This window comes from Mycetomoellerius zeteki, unplaced genomic scaffold, assembly GCF_001594055.1.
Source record: "Mycetomoellerius zeteki isolate Tzet28-1 unplaced genomic scaffold, Tzet1.0 scaffold38, whole genome shotgun sequence".
NCBI lineage: Eukaryota > Metazoa > Arthropoda > Insecta > Hymenoptera > Formicidae > Mycetomoellerius > Mycetomoellerius zeteki.
In genome coordinates, this window is record NW_017257371.1 from 24,903 (window position 1) to 46,323 (window position 21,421).

The 21,421-nt window shown below is 34.1% G+C and overlaps 1 protein-coding gene across 3 annotated transcripts in view; it reads right to left on the reverse strand.

Moving 5' to 3' along the window:
* LOC108726036 (rap1 GTPase-activating protein 1) overlaps positions 1 to 21,421 on the reverse strand; it is a 122,925-nt gene that overhangs the window by 15,118 nt on the left and 86,386 nt on the right. For all 3 annotated transcript variants that reach the window (XM_018453393.1, XM_018453394.1, XM_018453395.1), the window contains one exon: positions 562 to 876. In XM_018453393.1, the coding sequence (XP_018308895.1) occupies positions 562 to 876 (315 nt within the window). The remainder of the gene's footprint in view (positions 1 to 561; positions 877 to 21,421) is intronic.

Below are 21,421 nucleotides of genomic sequence, written 5' to 3' on the forward strand. Positions count from 1 at the left end.
ATAACAATTTGGTAATGACATCGTGAATTTTTTATGATGGTAATCATAATGATGGCTAACATCAGAGTTAGAAAAGTCAATCGTTACTTGTAATGGATTGAAAAAGTCATTCGTTACTGAAAAAGATAACTCCTAATTTGTAACGCGTTACTTTTTAATAAAGAGTAACGTTACGCGTTACTCGTTATACTTATAACTTTTTCAGTGTAACGCGTAATAGTAACAAGTTACTTTTCAAAATGACTTTTCTAACCTTAGTACAACCTTAGCGTTTAGTTAGTTAGCGTTACCGTCATAAAAAATTGCAATATCGTCATCAAATTGTTTACTATACAAAGTAACTGAAAAGTAACGTTTGCCAATCCTGCTAATTATTTTTTAAGAAAAAAAAAAAAAAACTAACTGTAACTAGTTTTACAAAGTAATTTTCCCAATCCTGGCGTTATATTACATTTCCCGAAATCTCTCTACTGTTCTACTGGTTCGATTACTCAGCTCTATTATCTTCGTAAAAAAGTCACGCGATGTTAGATATAGGAAGTTGATGAAAACGAAACTCACTCTGCCGACGAAGAAGCGGCGGTAGCACTTGGCCGTGTCATCCTGGTCTATCCTAGGCTGCCAGGCTGGCTGCGCCGGTAGTAATGCCTTGCCGGCGGAATCGAGAGTATGTCGATGATCGGTACCATCGACCCAATACCCGGATGGCGTGACGACTAAGGGTGGCTGGACACCGGACACAGCTTGCTGTTGCAGAGCTGCTTCCATCAGTGCTCTCCCCAAGGGCGCATCGCCCATCGGTGACGGCGATAGCGCTGATGTGTGATTACTATGCGCACCACCGGGACTCGACGTTGTCCTGTCATCTCTCGGTGTCTGTAACAAAATTGCAAAATATTCATTAATTCATCCGGAATTTGATTAGTTATTCGTGCGAAGTATTCAGTATAAATATTGACATATAAAAGAATAAAACAGCATTATTGAGTATATAATTATAGATTGAATAATTTTTTTTCTTAATATTCAGCTAGAATCTATTAATTAGATTTTAATTCATAATATGAAGTGTCATCATTTTTCCTTTGTCTCAGAAATGTTTTTTTTTTTTTAATATCTGAAACTCATTAATATTTTTTACAAAATATCATTTTCATATAATCAATTTTATTTGAATATATAATAAAATAATAATAAATAAAACGTATAATAAATTAAATACTAATTGTAAGTGAGAAAAAATATCAAATAATCAATCCAAAAAATTCAAAAAATCTAATAAAACTCCTCAATAAAAAAAAACTCCCCAATAAAACCTAATAAAAATATTCACTGGGCTAGGCTCTTTTAAGAAAAAACCCGAGTTTTTTCCAGCCTTACCAAAAACGAAATGTTGTATGACAGTGGTTAAGTAACAAATAAACCAATGTATAAACGCCCAGTTATTCCCATTAAAAATTTTATATAATACCAAAGTAACATTCTAATAAAAAGATCTTGTGACTTCACTGTAGAGATACAAAACCAATCAATAATCGAATATAACGCAATAATATAATGTAAAAATGAATAATGAACAGAAAACAAATAATATTATTTCATATAATTATAGACTGAGGAATTTTATTTTTCTAGTATGCGCAGCTATATAAAACATCGTAAAAAATAGCAATGGGTTTCCTTAATTTAATTTTTTTAATTAAACCACCTCGTGCTCGATATCGATATTCAATATTATTATTATTATATATAATCACGAATCCGAAGCAGAAGTGCAATACAGAACGTCGATACTCTCACATCAACTTCCTCATGTTGATGTCACCGGGTGTTATTGGCTACTTGTTTATCAGTCGCCAATGTAGGTGTTCAATTGTTCGTTTTCGTGGCTGGCAACATTGATTGCTCTATATTGCTCTCATATATCTCTCTCTCTCTCTCTCTTTCTCTCTGTTCTTCGAGACAAACACGATTGATCACCCTGGGAGGACGCAGCGCGATCGAAAAGGAGCCGCGCGTGTCGTATAAACGTCGTAGAGAGATCGAGGCGAGTAGGTCGAACGGTACGACGATCCTATACGCTGGCGACGACTGAAGAAACGGAAACGATATATGTCTACGTGTCACCGTACACCAAGTGCACCCACGTAGAGATCCTGCGGATACCAACCGGTCAGATATCGACTGTTATTCGATACGAGTACTCCATATTCGTCTCGCGACGAAGCGCGGCATCGATAATATGCGTAACTCTAAGCATCTCGCCCACGCGAGCGGAAACGTACCGAATGGATAATTAATAGTTTATTCGACAGGGCATTAACGTCTACATATTGTCGGTGACACTCGATGACGATAGTTTTCATGCACTGAAAAACAAGATTGGCTGCTGCAGCAAATTAGATGGTTAAATATGACATAGCATTTTTAATTGGTTGTAGCAGCCAATTTTTGGTTGTGTTAGCCTATCGAAATCCTAAATTGGCTGCTGCAGCCAATTAAAAATGCTAGGCCATATTTTACCATCTAATTTGCTGTAGCAGTCAATCTTTTTTTTCCGTGTGGTACGGTCGGGTTTATCTCAGTCGATGTTTTTGTACTTTCTTCTTTTCCTTAAGGATATATAACGCTCTTCGATTATTTTAATAGAAGAAGAAAAGCAGCGTTCTCCATTCACGATTAGCCACTTGTAGTTAAGCGCTTTTACAAAGTTAACGCACATCGAACACCTGCGGATTTCTCCAGCTGCGTCGCGGTCGCGCATAAAAGTGCGTTTTCTCCAGGTCTTCATTAGGCAAAATCGTGGCCCACTAATATCGAGCATAATCGGTTATTTCACATTTAATCCGAATTTCTCAAATCACTAGCACAGAATTTATTAAATCGACTTCTTTCACATGTACTTCTCTCTCTCTCTCTCTCTCTCTCTCTCTCTCTCTCTCTCTCTGAGATAATTTGAGCGCAAACTGTAAATGTACACTTACAGATGCACAATTATCAATTGTTATACTATTTTAACAAAAATTATTTTTTTCAAGTGTTAGAATAAAAGTAATAGTTTGCTATAGCTTTTCAAAAGTTACGTTTATTAAATTGCTCTATCATGTCACAATTTTGAAGAATTTGCGATTAAAGTTGTAGAAAATCTATTTTAATGTATTTTGACGTATTATTACTATGATAATATATAATGTGTTAAAAGAATTTTATTACAGTTAAAATTAAATGTAGGTAGGACTTTAAGTCCTTCAAAGGAATTTGTGTCAATTATAATTAAAAAGATATTTATGATTATCATAAGATCTATTGCATCAAAGTGGCGACTTATGTAGGTTATTAAAAATCTGTTAAATATTTTTTTATTTATGTTATTTAAACTTAAGAATTCAGATTACTAGATACCTTCTCCCGGATGAGATCAATGAAAATCTTGGAGAAGATAAACCGAATCCTTCGATACTTGGAGAAGGATCCAGGAGGATATGTCACCTAACCAATGGCTTCAGAACATAATGCAATCTGCGGTAAAAGAAGGAAGAATAATTGTCGCTGCAAGTTTCGACATAGCCATACTTCCATGGCTATATTAACGAGGTCATGATCACGAAGAAATTTTTGAACTACTTTAAAGCCGGAACTATCTTTGTGATAAACGGCTTGTACATACACGGATAGGAACGACTACCTGATAAGAATCCAAGTAACGCGCAGAGTCAAGTTCTGAACCCACTGCTTTGAATTACTGCTTATGGCATGGTTATGTAAGTGGAGTTACCAAAAGATTGTACTAACATGTGCTACGCATAATAATAGTTAACGGATTTACGAAAAGACTATAACTTTAGCTGAGTATACTACTCAAAGGGTTAAAAAATCTGAAAATGTGTGTATGTGTGTGAGCGTGCACGATTATTGCGTGTTTGATTATTAAAAATATACACTGAAAAAAAGATTGGCTGCATTAACTGATGATACAACAAATTTCTTTTAAAGGTTAAAAGTTCTAACATATTTAATTTTGACAAAGACTTCTCCGACATTTTAAGTATCGTACACTGAAAGAAAAGATTGGCTGCTGCAGCAAATTAGATGGTAAAATATGGCATAGCATTTTTAATTGGCTGCAGCAACCAATTTTTGGTTTCATTAGCCAATCGAAATCCTATACTGACATTAGCGGATGGGCTAACACAACCAAAAATTGGCTGTTGCAGCCAATTAAAAACGCTATGCCATATTTTACCATCTAATTTACTGCAAGAGTCAATCTTTTCTTTCAGTGTAGTTAATAATATGTTGTATACACAATAACGTATACTAAAAATAGTCTTTTTTGCAACTTCATTTCAAATTTATTAAAATTGTGGCAATTTGATAATTGAGACGTAATTCGAATCAGCGCCTAAAAAACAATGAAAACTTCTTGTGCTTTTCATGAACGATGTTACCAAAAAGATAGGAAGAAATATACTGAAAAAAATTTGCCACACTTTGCAGGTTTCTGCAAACATTCGAGCGGGAGAATTTGATTGAGTTTAGAGGCACGCGATCGGTCGCCAGATCGATATACATACATTATGACCTCTCGGCGAAATAATACTCCATCCTCATGGAGGTGCAACCCGCGATAACTTTATCGATCAGCGAATGGGATTACATTACCACGCGCCTCGTTCGCTCCGCTTAATGCACGTGTGTCGCATACGACCGATCCGTGACATCGGGGATGCATTGGCGCGATTTAGTTATCAAATGTTATAATACAAAACGACACGGCGTAATCGACTGACCTCGATCAAACGATCGAATTGAGGATTATTAACATCGATTGCGAGTTGATTACGATTCGCGCGATATATTACGGTAATCGCGACGATCTTTCGGGCGTATTAATAGTCAATCCGCAACCGATTTCCAATATATATATATCAATTAATTCTAGTGATATTGAAGATATTTTGTGATTTTTCAAAGAAAAAATTGATTGATTTCTTAACACGGTGTATTCTATCCAGCGAGTCTTATTATGTAAAATTTGCATTGTTATAAGTAGTAGATTATACATGATAAAATATTGTATAATATAACTATAAGTGAGATTGCATCTTTGTAGATATCTGTGAATTTTTTACTTCACTTTTTATTTCACATTGGTTATGTAAGTGGAGTTACCAAAAGATTGTACTAACATGTGCTACGCATAATAATAGTTAACGGATTTACGAAAAGACTATAACTTTAGCTGAGTATACTACTCAAAGGGTTAAAAAATCTGAAAATGTGTGTATGTGTGTGAGCGTGCACGATTATTGCGTGTTGATTATATGTTAAAAATTTTATATTAGGTAACGTTAATTTTTTATAAGCGCGTTTATACAGATTTTTATAGCACCGATCATATCAAGGATCATTATAACAATCAACATTTATTAATTTAAAATTTAATTATAACAGATTAATTTATAACTGTTAATTATAACTGTTAATTTATTTATAACTGTTAATTTATAACAGATAGAATAAAACTTTCCTTACAAGTTCATTATATGTGTATACATATATCTTTTTGTCATTATATGGTTCATTATATATGTATACATATATCTTGCTGTCGCATTTATTATACTCAGACGATACGGATACATCGAAGTCAAGCCTAAGAAAACTCAGTTCGCTGATTTATCTCAATGGAACCGTTCTATTTCGAGTTGTGTTCCGTTCGAAAGGCACGGTATAGAATGAACAGGATTTTAACGAAGCGAGGCAAAGAGGAAAAACGGCGGAGTGGCGTGAAACGCGGTTTAAAAGTAATGCGGATGTGGCCTCTCGGATTACGTTTCTTCCTCGTCTCGATTTTTCTGTATTTTTCCTCTTGCGAGAGCATTTTCAGCCACCACGTGTCTCCGAAAAAAGTGAAACAGAAAAAGAAAAAAAAAGAGGAACTCCCCTTTCGTCCGCTAATTTTAAGCACTCTCTAATTTCGAGTGTGAGCAGAAGAAAAAAAATCTGGAGATAGAAACGTTTGAAAAAGAAAACAAAAGTAGAGAGAGATACAGGGAATGTGTGTGCAGCCTCCTCCGCCAAATATAAACTTCGGTATGGCAGTCTGGGTAAAGGACGGGGAGAAGCAAATATCGCCAAACGTTTTGGTTTCGGCTACCACGTACTTGTTATATTTAGAGTACTTTCGAGGTTCGGTCGCGATCGTGACTTTGGATAGATTCGGGTTAATTGAAATGCTTGGTAATACGCATATGTATTTAGCTTTTCTTCCGCCAGCCAAGATTGTTCAGTTGTTGAACGAGTTATTGAAGATGAAATATCTTTCGAGACACTTTAATGTCGGATGGATCTTGATGGCTTTCGAAAGTATCGAGGAGAACCCATCACGACCCCGATAACACATATGCCGATATTCAGCAGCTGCTGTCAATATATTATTACCGGTACCACCTGCCGCGATACCATATGTTCGTATTATTAGCACCCACTGCCCGCGTTTATAGTGGTCCACGTTCACCATGCGACCGTGTAACGGATGGAATGTACTTTACAGGTGACTCTTCAAATGCCATCCGGACTTCTTGAAATTATGATTGAAAAAGAATGGAATTAAATTCCTACGAGGAGCAGAATTTTAAAATCGAAAAGAAATTGCATTCTAATTAGGATTCCAAAGAGAAAAAAAAAATACGAACCGGCAACATCAACGATGAAGTATAATATACAAATTTTTTGAAGATAAATAAAGGATACATTTTGAGAATTATACTCTCTAAATCTGAATCAGTGGATAATCACTGATATCAGTGCCAAGTATGTCACTGATAATCAGTAAATTAAATATGAGATTTCTAACCTAGCTAATCTTTATTATGTGATCTAACTAACCTTGTTTTAGTGGTTAAATTCAATGAATATGATATTGGAAGATTGAAATTAACGTGCAAATATCGTAGTATTTTTGTCATATAATGCTCGAATATTCTTTCTTTTTTAATTGAACTTCACTAATTATCAGTGCCAAGTATGCCACTGGGTAATTAGTGACTATCCACTGATTCAGATTTAGAGAGCAAACACTTCATAGTAAATTGGCTTTTTCTAGATTGTATAAGAATATCTAAGGCTCAGTTTCATAACTTACGATTAACGCTTAACCGAGGTTCAACTCTTATTTCTTATCTCTTTCCAATTCTAGTATTAGAAAAAGATGAGGAATATGTTAAACCTCGGTTAAGAGTTAACCATGAGTTGTGAAACTGGGCCTAAAAGAACATCGCTAAAAAATTACTACATAGCGATTGGAACGTTTTAATTATCTAGTTTTCCTGCTTTCGTGAATTTATCATTGGCACTGGATCTTTAATGCAATTCGTTTTTTTTTTTTGCGTTCGATTAATTTTATAAATTTGGCCAATTTCACTTTTGCTGATACCAAATAAAACAAGCATTGGTATACATATCTGTGTATAATTCCGCGCGCGATTTATTGTCAACCGTCGATGTGATTGTAACGTCCGCAATGCGTGCACTCTATTTCCATCGCAAAGAATCCGAGGTAAAACTCCTTATTATCAAAACGCGCTCGCGCGTCTTCGACATTTACGGTGGTTTATTAACGTGAGAGCTAGCATGTACATTGAGAGAATAACGAGCAGAATAATGTCCCTCGTTATGCGCTTTTCGTTATAAACGTCCGTTCCCGGCAAATGGCAACTTTTTTCCACGAATTAATTAATTACGACGATGAGCGTTGGCTTGGTTAAATAAGAAATTGACGCGCGTAACATCATTTATATTGCAGTAATTATCTAACAACGATAATGATTGAACGCAAGGATGCCTCGATATATCATTTTCCATGAAAGCACAATTTTAAAAGCATGAAAAAACTGATTCTGGAGTTAGAAAATCTTAGATTTATCTGGATTAACTTTAAATCCGATTTGGATTACTTGATTAAATTATAATATGTAAATTGTGTATCAAGCTGTTAAGTGATTATTGTATGAATCATTTAAATAACTTTAAATAACTATACAGATTTTTTATAGATTATCCAAAAATCTATAAGAAGCACCTTGTCTGGTTAAAAGTAATTTAAAAAAACATTTTTATAAACATTTTTTATAAAGTGTTATTATCACACGTAATTGTATTCGTTGCTTATCTGTCTGCAATTAATTGATTCTGATTTAATAAGAAGGCCGCGCATTAAGTTCTGGAGAAAGTTGCGTTCACGTCTTGTAAAAGCACAAGGGCTGATTGTATTCGATTGGCTTATCTAAAGTGATTCACGTGGCTGAGTCACACACGTGCGAGGGAACAGACGAGTCTTGGGAAGAGACCCATTCGGATCTCGTCAATTGAACGAAATAAAAAGTCACGCTCGATACGTATTTCGAATGATTTTACCAGCTTAAATTCGCATTAAGTTTAATTGAGAATCGTCGACAAGCAAAATAGAATTTCATTTGATACATACTTTAACATCTCATTTTACCAGTACGAAACGAATTATTTAATATTTTAAAATTATAATTTTAATATAAAACATTAAAAAATAAATGAAGATTTAAATTTATATATAAATATATTCAAATTGTATAATTATATATAAATTTAAATCTTCATTTATTTTTTACTGTTTTTTGTATAAATTTTTTCGAATGTATTTTATTGACAATGAGTCTTACAATAGTAAAGGAGATTGTGTAAAAATTTTCAATTTTAAATTTGTACAGACAAAACTAAAAGAATAAATAAATAAAGTAGTAATTGCTTTTAACTAAAAGGCAAAACTAAAAGACTTATCGAGAAAGTAAATTCTAAACCAGTTACTATTACATTTGACTATCTAATGATAAGTAGAAACTGATAACTATATAAAAATAAAAACATTTTTCTAATGTATTCCTTAATCATTATTAGCACCAGGATCGAAATAGAACAGATATACGATGAGCTGATATAAGATAAACTGATTTAGGATTATTAAATTAAAGAATAACATATTTTTTACATATTTTAAACAAAAATACAAAAATATATAACGTACATCTAAGCAAAAATATCTTTAATAAAATTAAAAATCTATAACTTTTAATATAATGTTTAATATATAAATTAATATTGTAATATTTATTATACGTATAATTTAGTATTTAATATATGTATGATTTAATTATTACTGTGTATTATTATTATTTAAATTCATTAAAATTAAAAAAGTTATTGCATTAAGTGCAATTAAAATAAAAAAGAATATTGTAAGACTCGTCACTAAACGAGTCATATAGTTTCATAAGGTTAGCCTAATAGTTCAATAATATTGGTTCATTTTAAAAAAAAAACATTTACAATATATGCATACAAAGGCAGATAAACAAAAACAAATTGTTAGGCTTTATTAAGTAAAAGTTTACTATCTAAACAGAAATGAAATAGATTTTATTCTTGAACTTTTTTTAGAATTATATGTATATAGACTACTATAGGGTATAATTCTAAAAAGTTCAAAAAAGAATAAAAATATTTACTTACGAGTACAATTTTCAAAAATGTGTCACAACTTTCTAACAAGGTGCGTCGAGATATCATAGGACTGAGCAAGCAAGCAGAAGTCTCTGTATGCTTAGGATGCGTTCTGTTTTCATGCTCACACGTTGTATCAATTCATTCTTGTTGTCTATCAATATTAGAACAAGGATAAATGATGCTTACAACACTGTAAGCGCAAAACGGAACACACTCAGCCTGATATTTCATGTTGGTCGACAAGGCTTTCCAAGCTTGTTGATTAGCTGCGGGACAGAGAGGTTCTCTGATCTCTCTATTCTGTAGCCAATCAACAGGTTTAAAACGACACATAAAAAACATAGCCTTAGACACCTATATTTAGTGTTTTGTTTTTAAGCGATACTCTCTAATGCTTGAGAATCAAAATCTAGATTACCGTCAGTATTCTATCTATGTCAATAATAATTCATCAATTAATTACACACGATCAGTAATACTGTCAGTATTTCTTAATATTGACAATATTATTAATCGCGTAGGATCACTTTTATAATTCCCATGAACTGAAAATTGTAAAATTCACGCAAAAATATTATTAGGTATCAAGATCCACTCTGACGACTAAGGTTTCCTTTGCTTATTTGTACTTTGTTTACAATTTATTATTAATGTAGATATCAAATATATTGCATAAATCATTTATGAAATATGGACAATCTTAAAAAAGATAGATATTTCATATATAGGATATTATACAGCAATGAGTAAAGAAAGAATTCGAAATCACATATTTCGCTTCTCACATTGTTTCAGCCTCGATGTATCGCGATCTATGCGTTTAATTACATAACGAAAGCGAAGAGCTTATTGTCCGTATAATGTAAAAGGGATCCTATCTCTTGGTCAACGACGCTCAGGAAATCGTATTGCTCATTAGTATCCGTCCGCCATGCGACGTACAATCGTGTATACATACGTACCGCCCATATCCGACTTATATAATGTCTCTCTTCATGTTTATAAATATCTACAGGCGCAGTAGAAAATGTGAAAAGCCGCATACGTGTGAGTACATAGGTGATAATTATACCTTTCAAGATATCCCAGATTGCTTCGGTTTATGTTTGATCATTATTGAACCACGAAGCTGATTCGCATACACGCATTATTTGCAATATCGAAATAGTACCACGCTGCAAACGTTATGTGTGATTACTTTTGCGTACTTTGTAGATTCCCGCTATTATTAGATTACAATCTAATTAACATTTTCATCGTTTATCTGAATTTTCCAAAATTGTACGTCGTGCGATCATAAAGAAGTGTGATGCTGGACCGCGGCCCAATTTACGCTTACAACGCTTAAGATCATTTCATCCTTGTTTGTCGAATATTAAACAAAGACAAATGATGATCATGAGCGTTGTGAGCATGAATCGGACCGCGACCCTGGTGAGCTACAAGACAGGAAGATCGCAAATTGGCTGTGTAGACTAACGTCTACCAGCGATTCAATTATAGTCAGAGGATCGTATATAACGCTTCAAGTTCGAGAGAAGAGAAGATCACGCGTGGAGTAGTTTGCTGTTTCCCAAGGGCGGAAAGTTCCGAAACAGCATGATACACTCTTCGTCGAATAACGGCTTCTATCAGGGGAGTCATCGTCGATAGTGCGTAGGTATCTACTGCTAACTAACCAACCTCGGACTGGTTGCGAACAATAGTCCGTCGGTGGGCTGTCGACATGCAAGCGTGGAAATTGTCCGATCCGGATAAAACGAGCTGGTGAGTAGAAGATGGATTGCAGGGAATAATGTCTACCTGACGTTTGAAGAACAAACTGCATATTTAAATTTAAAAAACTATAGACACTTCGTTCTACAAATTTTAAAGAGTAAAGAATATTAACCTTGTTTTAATATTTTTTTATGTTCATTCACATTGAGAAAGAACTATGACTAATCGTCTTTAGAATTCCCTTAAGAATCGCAATATTAATCATGCAACATGAAAGCGTCTATGGAATATAAACATTATTTAAAGAATTTTCTAAGTTTGTGGGAATACGGTTAAGACAATGTTATCATATTTCCAGGAGAAATAAAAATAAATAAATAATTAAGTCTTTAGAATAAATGCAGCGATTCCCACCAGAATGAAACGATTTTTTAAAAAATACACGCTCTTATTCTACATTAGTAGTCTTATTCCATATTATTTGCTTTTACCCTAATTGTATAAAGATAAGTTGTAAGGATAAGCTTCTTGAAAAAAGTAGCATCAAGTTTTAAGAAGAGGAAGTTGATGCAGAGGCAAGATGCAGATATAAGGACGGTAAAGGGGAGAGAGGACCGTAAGAAAAAAAAGGAGAAAAAAGAGATGGTGAAAGTTGGATTACGGAGGTAGAAGTAGCATGTATAAAATGATTCATCAAGTTGTGGGTAGCAGGAAACCCTCGATTAAATCAACAAGGAGGGACAGACGAATATATAGGACTTACAGAAAATTCTGGGAATCGCGAAATCACCAGGATATACGGTGCTATATGTAGTTAATCGCTTCTAGAAAGAGAAAAACGTTGAAACGTTGCAAGAAAATTTGAACTAAATATTGATTATCAAAGAAATAAATAATAAGACGATAATAAACAGTAACAGAATAAAATAAATAATTATATTATAGTCAGTATAATTATTTATAATTTTTTTTATTTATTAATTAGTGTGATAACGTGCTTGGTACTGATAATGAGTAAAAGATTAAATATAATGTAATACTTAAAAATTCAAGAAAATTAATTAAAAACTTCTCGTTTGCTTTTTCATAAATTCAGTAAAATAAATCTAATTGTGAGTTTGGTTTTTTCCATTAAAAAATTAAACTTCTCGTGCTTGTGAAAAAAATTACACCGCTGTTATACTAAAGATTTCTCAGTTACATCGCTCTAATTTCATGAAACTTTATGACACCGTTTGAAACTAAACATAAAAGGAGCCGAAGAGCAACACTCGGCTCGTTTATTTTTTAAAAAATTGGTACATTTCTCAGAAAACAAAGTACTTAATGGCATTTTGCTCGGAGAACAGATGCTACCGCGTGCTACGTTAGTTCTCGGGATGCGGAAGTGAAAAACGCGTGAGAATCTTTCTCTCGTACAGGTACTTCCCCTTCTTTCTCCAGGAATCGCGAAAGTGCCTGCAGGGCACTTGAAAGAGCGAAGATAGGAAAGAGAGAGCGGAAGGTAACCCTTTCGGGAGAGAAAGAGTATCTCCTCACCTCTTTTCTCAGAATTTCAGGGGGCGAATGCAAACTCCGTAGAGAAACGGCGGTCGACGGCGGTTTTGAAGAGAAAGGAAAGTCTCTTAGACGCGGATGCTGCGAATCCTCGCGCCCGATACTATACATGTTTCTTATATAAGGAAAAGCCGTTTGCGCCGCCGGAATCGATGGAAACAGCCTAGAGCTAGTTACGATAAGCACGAGCAATTTCGCCTCCATGAGTCATGTATCGGTCGCAATGGTAATGTCGGAAGGGCGTATACGTATAATGCCACGCTCCACGACGCAATTCATCCGTGGGCCGTAATAAGCCTCCTTCTCGCCCCCTTTCAGACAACGAACACAAGTATCCTCGTAGATAAATTCTTTCTCCAGTATCTTGTCTCGGTAATATAGGGCAGGCTGCCAAATGCCGAAGTGGTCCGCAAAATCCTTTCGTTTTTATACAATATTCTAATTTACATTATATGAAAAATACTATAGCAACGTACAGAGTTCATTCGTAATGGTGAGTGACTATTATGATATGCCATGCAGTGAAAAAGTCAGAATAAGCAGGACACTTATGACACTTATAAGATTATTCCTATGATCTTTTGTAATTAAAAATATCAAAATGTTCTATTAGCAGAAACAATAAAAATTAAGTTACAGTTAATTATAAGTATAATATTTAAATACTAAATCCGTAATCAAAAAAACCAATCTATGTATCTTAATCGTCATTTATAGCCACAACCTCGTTATAATTAATTTACTAGCTTACAAGGGACTATCTCGGTTTGTATAAGTTAATGAAAATCTTTGATATCAGTAAAAGTTGACAGCATAAGATGTAAATTAAGGGAAAAGGCAAGAGCGTATAGGTCGTAGAATCCAAGAAATTTAGTGTTATAGTGCATGGTAAAAATTCTAGAATGGCTAATATCTCAAAAAATAAACAATAAGAATTTTACTGGACCGTACATTTGAAAATTCAACAATAAGAAGAAATGGCCGTAAACGGTCAAAACTAGATCTTTTAATGCTTAAATAATTCAATCTGAATTACTATAGGTATATACTATATATGTACTTGCATATAGTATACCATATTTGTAGTCATTCGAATTGCGCGTCGAATTGGTTTTCAGGAACGTTTATAAGTCCGGAAAACCAATTCGGCACGCAGTGCGAATAACTACAAATGTAGTATATATATGCAAGTACATATATAGTATATACCTATAGTAATTCAGATTGAATTATTTAAGCATTAAAAGATCTAGTTTTGACCGTTTACGGCCATTTCTTCTTATTGTTGAATTTTCAAATGTGCGATCCAGTAAAATTTTTATTGTTTATTTTTTGAGATATTAGCCATTCTAGAACTTTTACCATTGTAACACTAAATTTCTTGGAACCTACGATCTATACGCTTTTGTCTTTTTCCTTAATTTACCTTATGCTGTCAACTTTTACTGATATCAAAGATTTTCATTAACTTATTGTACAAACCGAGATGGTCCTTTGTTAGCAACTGCTTATAAGCACGTGTATTCTGTCAATGTTTGCCTCCGGCATGCTAACGAGTCGCTGCTCGAGCGTTAATGAGATCGCCTCCACGAGCTGATTAGTTGCAATAGTTATATCATATTTAGTTACATAAGATAAGAGCCCTTAAATAGGAAGCATGACGCGTTTGCGTGTAATTACGAAGAACGTTTCCTCTTTAATGAAATAATGAGCTTAATAATAGTTTAGAATATCCAAAAAAACTTACATTTCGTTAAAAAGTTGCTTTTCTTAGAAAACCTTAGTCAAATATATTCGTAACATAAAATATCGTTACATTGTGATCATATTAAATGGTGAATATAATTAACCATAATGACGTAATAATACACAACGTATTTGTCATGTATTCGCGTAATTTACATAACGTATTATGTTATCATAATTAATAAAATATAAAAATATAATTAATAATAAATTTATTTATTAAATTAATATTTTCCAATTTGCATTTCAATTTTGCAATTTTCTAAAGTTTTTTTGAATAACTCTTTAGATTATTTCTTTACCGACATTTATGCTTTTAATGTGCTTTTATATAGACACATACGTAATCCTTATAATATGGTAATAACCCTTTTGTTACAAACGGGAAATATTGCCACCTTTATTATTCTCTTCTTCAAACTAACCACAAACGGCCGATTCATCGTTCTAGATAACACATACGTCATCGGACATAATCACATACATGCGCACACGCATAATGTCATTACGTAAGACACCCAGGGGATGACCTTATGGCGCGTGTCTTTCGTGACGAAGTGTCGTTTGCGATTAACCCCGATGATGATATCGGACGATCCTTAACGCGGCCGCGGAAAATCAATCTTGTGTTTGTCATGACTCATTCTTTTCATGACTAGATCTTAACTAACTAGATATATAAGTTCAAATCGCAAGTTATTCGTGATAGTGGCGTATAATTCGTTGTTTTATCACGTTATTATGTAATACATCTCAGAAAAATCTCTCAGAGAACAAATGAAAGTTAGAGATTTCACACACAATCTAAAGATCGTATGCGATACCTTGCAAAATTTATGCGAAGGTTACGCACTTCTGCATTGTGTTTACGTCTTTGTATGTAATATTTGACCAAATTTATGAAACAAATACAATTGTTCTTATCCATTGTATCATCACATAGTAGGATCAAATTTTGAAAAGGTGGACAAAATTCGAAAAAATGAAGATTTAATTTGGGGATTTGGTAGAGAAATGTTTGATCTATACAATTGAGAAGTAAAACAAAGAAAATTACCGTTGATTTAAGTCGAATAGTTTGATAATGACATGCTCGATTTTGATTTTTTTTAAATGGAAATGGCTCCTAGAAGTACGTAGAATATCCCACATAGAATATTTACAATCGGTTCAATACTGGGCCAGTTTATCAGTACTGGTTGACAGAACCTTGGCCGTCAGTTGACAGTAGCGTTAGCTACGTTGTAATTGCTGGCGACCCTATATAGAATGTTTTTACTATGATAATAAAGTCAAAAGGCATACACCACGAGCGCTCGATATCGTCAGCGAGATCTCTTTCGAAGTCAATACAATCACATTCAATTAATAAGTGAATAAATTAATAAACGTTTCGACCTACTAATTGGGTCATCATCAGTATATAAGTATAGCTAGCGCAGATTAACATAGCTTGATCAAAAAGTAAATTTAAAAATTAAGTTTCATCCGCTATAAATGTCCGTGTGCGTCAATCGTTAAATTTCAATTTTACACCCTTCCGTTGTGTTTTTTTCCAATATAATTTTCATGTTCCATAATGATATACTAGTCCACAAAATTTCCAGATTCTGTGTTCTTGCAGATTTGTGAATGTTTATTATAACAGCAGTGGATGACATGTTATCGCAGAATTTCTTTTTGTACTACCCTGCAAAATTCTGCGATAACATGTCATCCACTGCTGTTATAATAAACATTCACAAATCTACAAGAACACAGAATCTGGAAATTTTATGGACTAGTATATCATTATGGAACATGAAAATTATATTGGAAAAAAACACACAACGGAAGGGTGTAAAATTGAAATTTAACGATTGTAATGATCTTTTTTTTTCATTCGTCCGTTGCTCGACCAAGCACGTGGCGCATTACCGCACTTTTTTATGTTATTTTCCACCGGTTGGCGGGATTTATGCGTTTTTAACGTCTCCTTGAAGTTATGACGTCTCGTTAACGCACAAGGATATTTATAGAGGATGAAACTTAATTTTTAAATTTACTTTTTGATCAAGGTATGTTAATCTGCGCTAGCTATACTTATATACTGATGATGACCCGATTAGTAGGTCGAAACGTTTATTAATTTATTCACTTATTAATTGAATGTGATTGTATTGAAAGAGGTCTCGCTGACGACATCGAGCGCTCGTGGTATATGCCTTTTGACTTTATTATTATTTTTAAATTTTGACCACGTATCGACATTTAATGTTTTTACTATGATATGACGATATAAATTTAATGTTTGTCTTGTTAAAATGAAGCATGATTCGGCTGAAAACGAATCCAAGTTTAGTTTCCTCGTAGTTTATTCTATTATCTTACGAAATTCACAAAAATTGGTTGCTAATTTAACTGTAATGATCTTTTTTTTTCATTCGTCCGTTGCTCGACCAAGCACGTGGCGCATTACCGCACTTTTTTTATGTTATTTTCCACCGGTTGGCGGGATTTATGCGTTTTTAACGTCTCCTTGAAGTTATGACGTTTCGTTATCGAATGTAGTTTTTTTTATTTAAACGATGATATGGTGTGAGAATTGGTTGTGACTCGTAGAAGCAAACGTTCTTTAATGCTTGCGATAACGTACGAAATAGCTGTGCATCATGCTCTGCGGTGAAATCACATAAGCGATGATGTAATGCGCCCCACGATGAGGAGCAATTATTTCGACGCATCGCAACGATCATTAACACCGTTCACCTCAGCGTAGATTCACACAAGTACTATTCCCTCGTATGTAATCAAAGAAATGATAGAGGAGATGCGAAAGGTAAACCAAAACTGACTAAACCCAAGATCGAAATTCCCTCTTTGCAAAAATTCAAACTCTCTCTCGCTCTTCTCGCTCCAAAACTATGGATTATTGGATTAGAACTTCACAATTCACCGTGAAAGCATTACGTATTCAAGGACAATCGTGTGAATTTGAAAAGTTATTTTTATAGAGATTCTAAAGAAATTCTGAAAAGTGCGTTATATGATCCGTTATTAAATCTTAAGACATTCAACAGTTGTCCATTCATAAATGATAGCAACAGATGAGAACTTGTTATTATTTTTATTATGCATCACGTACCATGTATGATTTTAAATCTATTCGGAAAAGGCATTATCACATATAAATCCTGTCATAAGACAGGACTTCTCGAGTAAAACGCGTGATTCTGGGATATTCTTTTCGATGACAACATGACACGTATGGATTGCGGAGGGTCAAGGCGCTCGTGACTTTTTCATTCGTTGCTTCTTGATCGAATGACAACCTGCATGCGTGGATGGGAAGAGAAAAAAGACCAAGGGAGGACGGGAAGTCATGGAATACAGGGATCTCTTCCTTTACGTACGAGAAAAAAAGAGAGTTGAGTAGGTAGAACAAGCAGCAAAGGAGAGACAGAGAAGAAAGTAAAGCCGCGAATGAGAGAGTAGTCTTTGAATATCTCTCGCTCTTTCTCTTTTCTCTTTCTCTCTTTTTCTTTCTCGCGAGGATGAATAATTCAATGCAGGCGCGCATTGTTGGACGCGCCCATGTACAATCCCGTATGTACATACATACACGGACTTGTAAGGTGTGCCAAGAATGAAATTGTATGTTAGATGCAGTCGACGAGACTCCGATCATTCGTACGTAGCAATCGCACTTGTAAAAGCTTCATCAAATAGAACCGCGCGAAAAGGATCCAACAGAATCACGGCAAACCTGCGGTCTTTATATCCAAAATTAATTCGTTAGAGTTATTCAGTTGAAACCTAAGTTGTGGCAAAATCTAATTTGAAATTAAAATTAGAAAGACTAAAAAATTGTGCAAATCATCGTGATTTAAAATGATTTTAGAATCAAAGAGAGAAAATGAGTTAAGTTTCTCTAAATTATTACTCGAAAAGAGGATTGGTAAAATTACCGGATTTTGGCCTAAACGATAGAACCTTTCTTATCGCTATTATTACGAGCCGCAGGCTTTCCTGAGTGAATATTGCAATTGCATTGCGATTTTCTTTCTCAGTATTTTAGTTAAATAGAAATTCGTCTTCAATATAGGTCTCCATAGCTTCTCCAATCCTTAAATTTCGGAAAGGTAGAATTCAGAAGTACGGAGATATTCCTGATAAATTATTATCACGGTGTACTAATGAATCGTAACTCATACATCATCGCCCACCTCCTATCCGGAAGAATTGGTTGGACAGGATTTAAAAAGGTCAGGTATGCGTTTTGTGTAGATAAATACCCCTTTTTTCCCTTTTTGCTCTTTCGTGCCCCATAAAGAATTTTGCTCTAATTCGTTGCATGAAAGTCGACACCGCATATTTATCTGACTTGAAGGCTCGCTTGAAGGTTACAGATAACAAAACATCGCAATTACTTGCAAATTAGTTACCTCTGATGTTTGAATGCTTTTAATGGAATAAATTGAAATGAATGTTTGATTAATATTACTCGTGTCAAAATTAAACATTTTTACACAGTAAAAAAATGTATGTATTTGTATTGGAAACGATCCACTCACGTTTGTGTTAACAGTTTGTGTTTAATTTTTTAACATATTCGAGTGTTAATTTAACATAATGTGATTATGTTATTTAAAGATTTTTTGTGAAATTGATATTCAATGTTTCTTAGTGTCAAAATGACACGATTTATGAGTAAGTGAACAAGTAACATGAAAATAATGTGTTTTAAAACGTAAATTCTGAGACAAATGAATAAAATACGTGTTAATTTACACGCAAAAAAATATTTTGCTGCTCCAGCTAGAATTATAGCTATTTTTTTGTATCTGATAGAAAATTATGTATCATACGCATAGAATTTATAGCACAAATCTAAATTCTATCTCTGTCACCTATATGATTAGATGCAATACATATCCAGTATCGTAGTACTTGCTAGAAATTTATCTATTTTAACTATTTTTCGTACTCAGATAATTTTCGCTATAACTGCAAGATCACTTTTTTGAGTGTAACATATCATAAATGTTAATTTTTTTAAAAAAATATGCTTCCATGGTTTATTTACAAACTGTGTAGATATTACCTTTTTGGTATGTATTCTATTACATAATATTTGTGTAACCTTCGAACATATGCATTTTGTATTAAATTAACCCAAAAATTTGAGTGGACCGTTTAGGACATGCGATTTATGTTAAATTTAACACATTTTTTCCAACTGTGTAAACAAAATTACTTTAAAAAATTAATATTACCTAAATATCTTTGGATTTATCTATAATATTAATACCTATTAATATTAAATAAGAATGAAGCTAATCGTATTTCAGAAAAATTATACCAACGTTTTATTTCGTTCAGCTCTGCCGAGAATATCTAATCGCTTGTGCGAATCTCCGCGGGTAGTCTAACTTAATCAAGCCTATCTGGCTCAAATAGGAGCTTTTATCGTATTTAGCACCTATAATTGTGTTCTACGTAAGAACGGGGTTAAGGTCGAAAATACGAAGCTGGTAACCAAATATACGATTTTCCGAAGATCGACGCGATAATATCCGAGAGAAATCTCGATTATTCTGATATAAAATTTCTTTTCTAATTCTATGACCATTCCGATGATCGAAAAGCTTGAGTTTGATTGAGTAGCAGTTGCACTCTTCGTTTTAATAAACAGCTATTTCAACCATCGATATTTTGCGATACCTAGATATTAAAAGATGGCAGCAAGAGAGATCGAATCCCGGACAAGATAAATCGATTTTTCGCCATTTCGTTAGCCGGAAACCAGGCGGCTCGACAGCTGCAGGGTGAGTGCACCTGGCTGTTTATATAGGGTGGTTCTTGTAACAATCGCGCGTGCATTCGACTCTTTTTTTTCGCTTAGATCGAATCCGTCATTGCTTTCAACTTCGCAATCGATAAATATTACGTCAAACCAAATTTTTATTACAACGCACACTTACTTTTATACAGAAACACGTTACCTGTATCGAATATAACTACATATATTTTTAAATTTTATATATGACTTTTTAAATGTAGATATACCATTTAAACGAAAATAAAATAATTTTAGAAAATTTAATTTCACGGAATTCTTTATGGTTTCATTTTTATCTCATATCTTACATATGTTTTCTCGCCTTGTACTCTAACTTCTCAATATTAAATGCATTTACATCACAATTACGCTTGTCGCAGAAGTCATTAGCGCTATCTCATACCAATTAAGATTACATTATCGTTTATTTATATGATCCACTTGTATCATTTCATTACATTCTCTCGGTTGTAAGGAATCGTGTTCCCGGTCCTAGCTTGCATACAAAAGAATTTATTTCGACATTTCGAAAGAAGCCCTTTCTCTAAGGGACACCCTATATGAGGAAGAAGCCCGTCCTCTGAGGGACGATCGTCGGTGGTGTATCGTTAGCAACGTTAACCGACTAAAATCTTCCTTCGGTTGCGCATTCGTACGAGTTCATACGAGCCTGCTTTGGCTTCGGGCCTTATATGTCAAAACGAGGAGACAGCGGGAGAGAAAGAAAGAACAGAAGACACGCGAACAGCTGTGCGGCCCCTTTTGCGGAGCGACTTTTAAAACGGTTGCTCGTTCGCCCAGTTGTCGTCTTTCACGGTTACGAGAAAATGTTCTTTCGCGTGGCGCGTAATTTCGAGCCTATTCTCAGCAGTGTCGATACGCATTCGCGTCGAATCGCATCACATCACTCGTCTTTCGGATCTGAATTACGTTTTCCCGCTCGGAAATATGATGAATTATGCATTCCGAGATAGAGAAACAATGAGAAAATTTTCATGACGCGACAAAAGGCTTTCGAAAACACGACAGATGAATTCC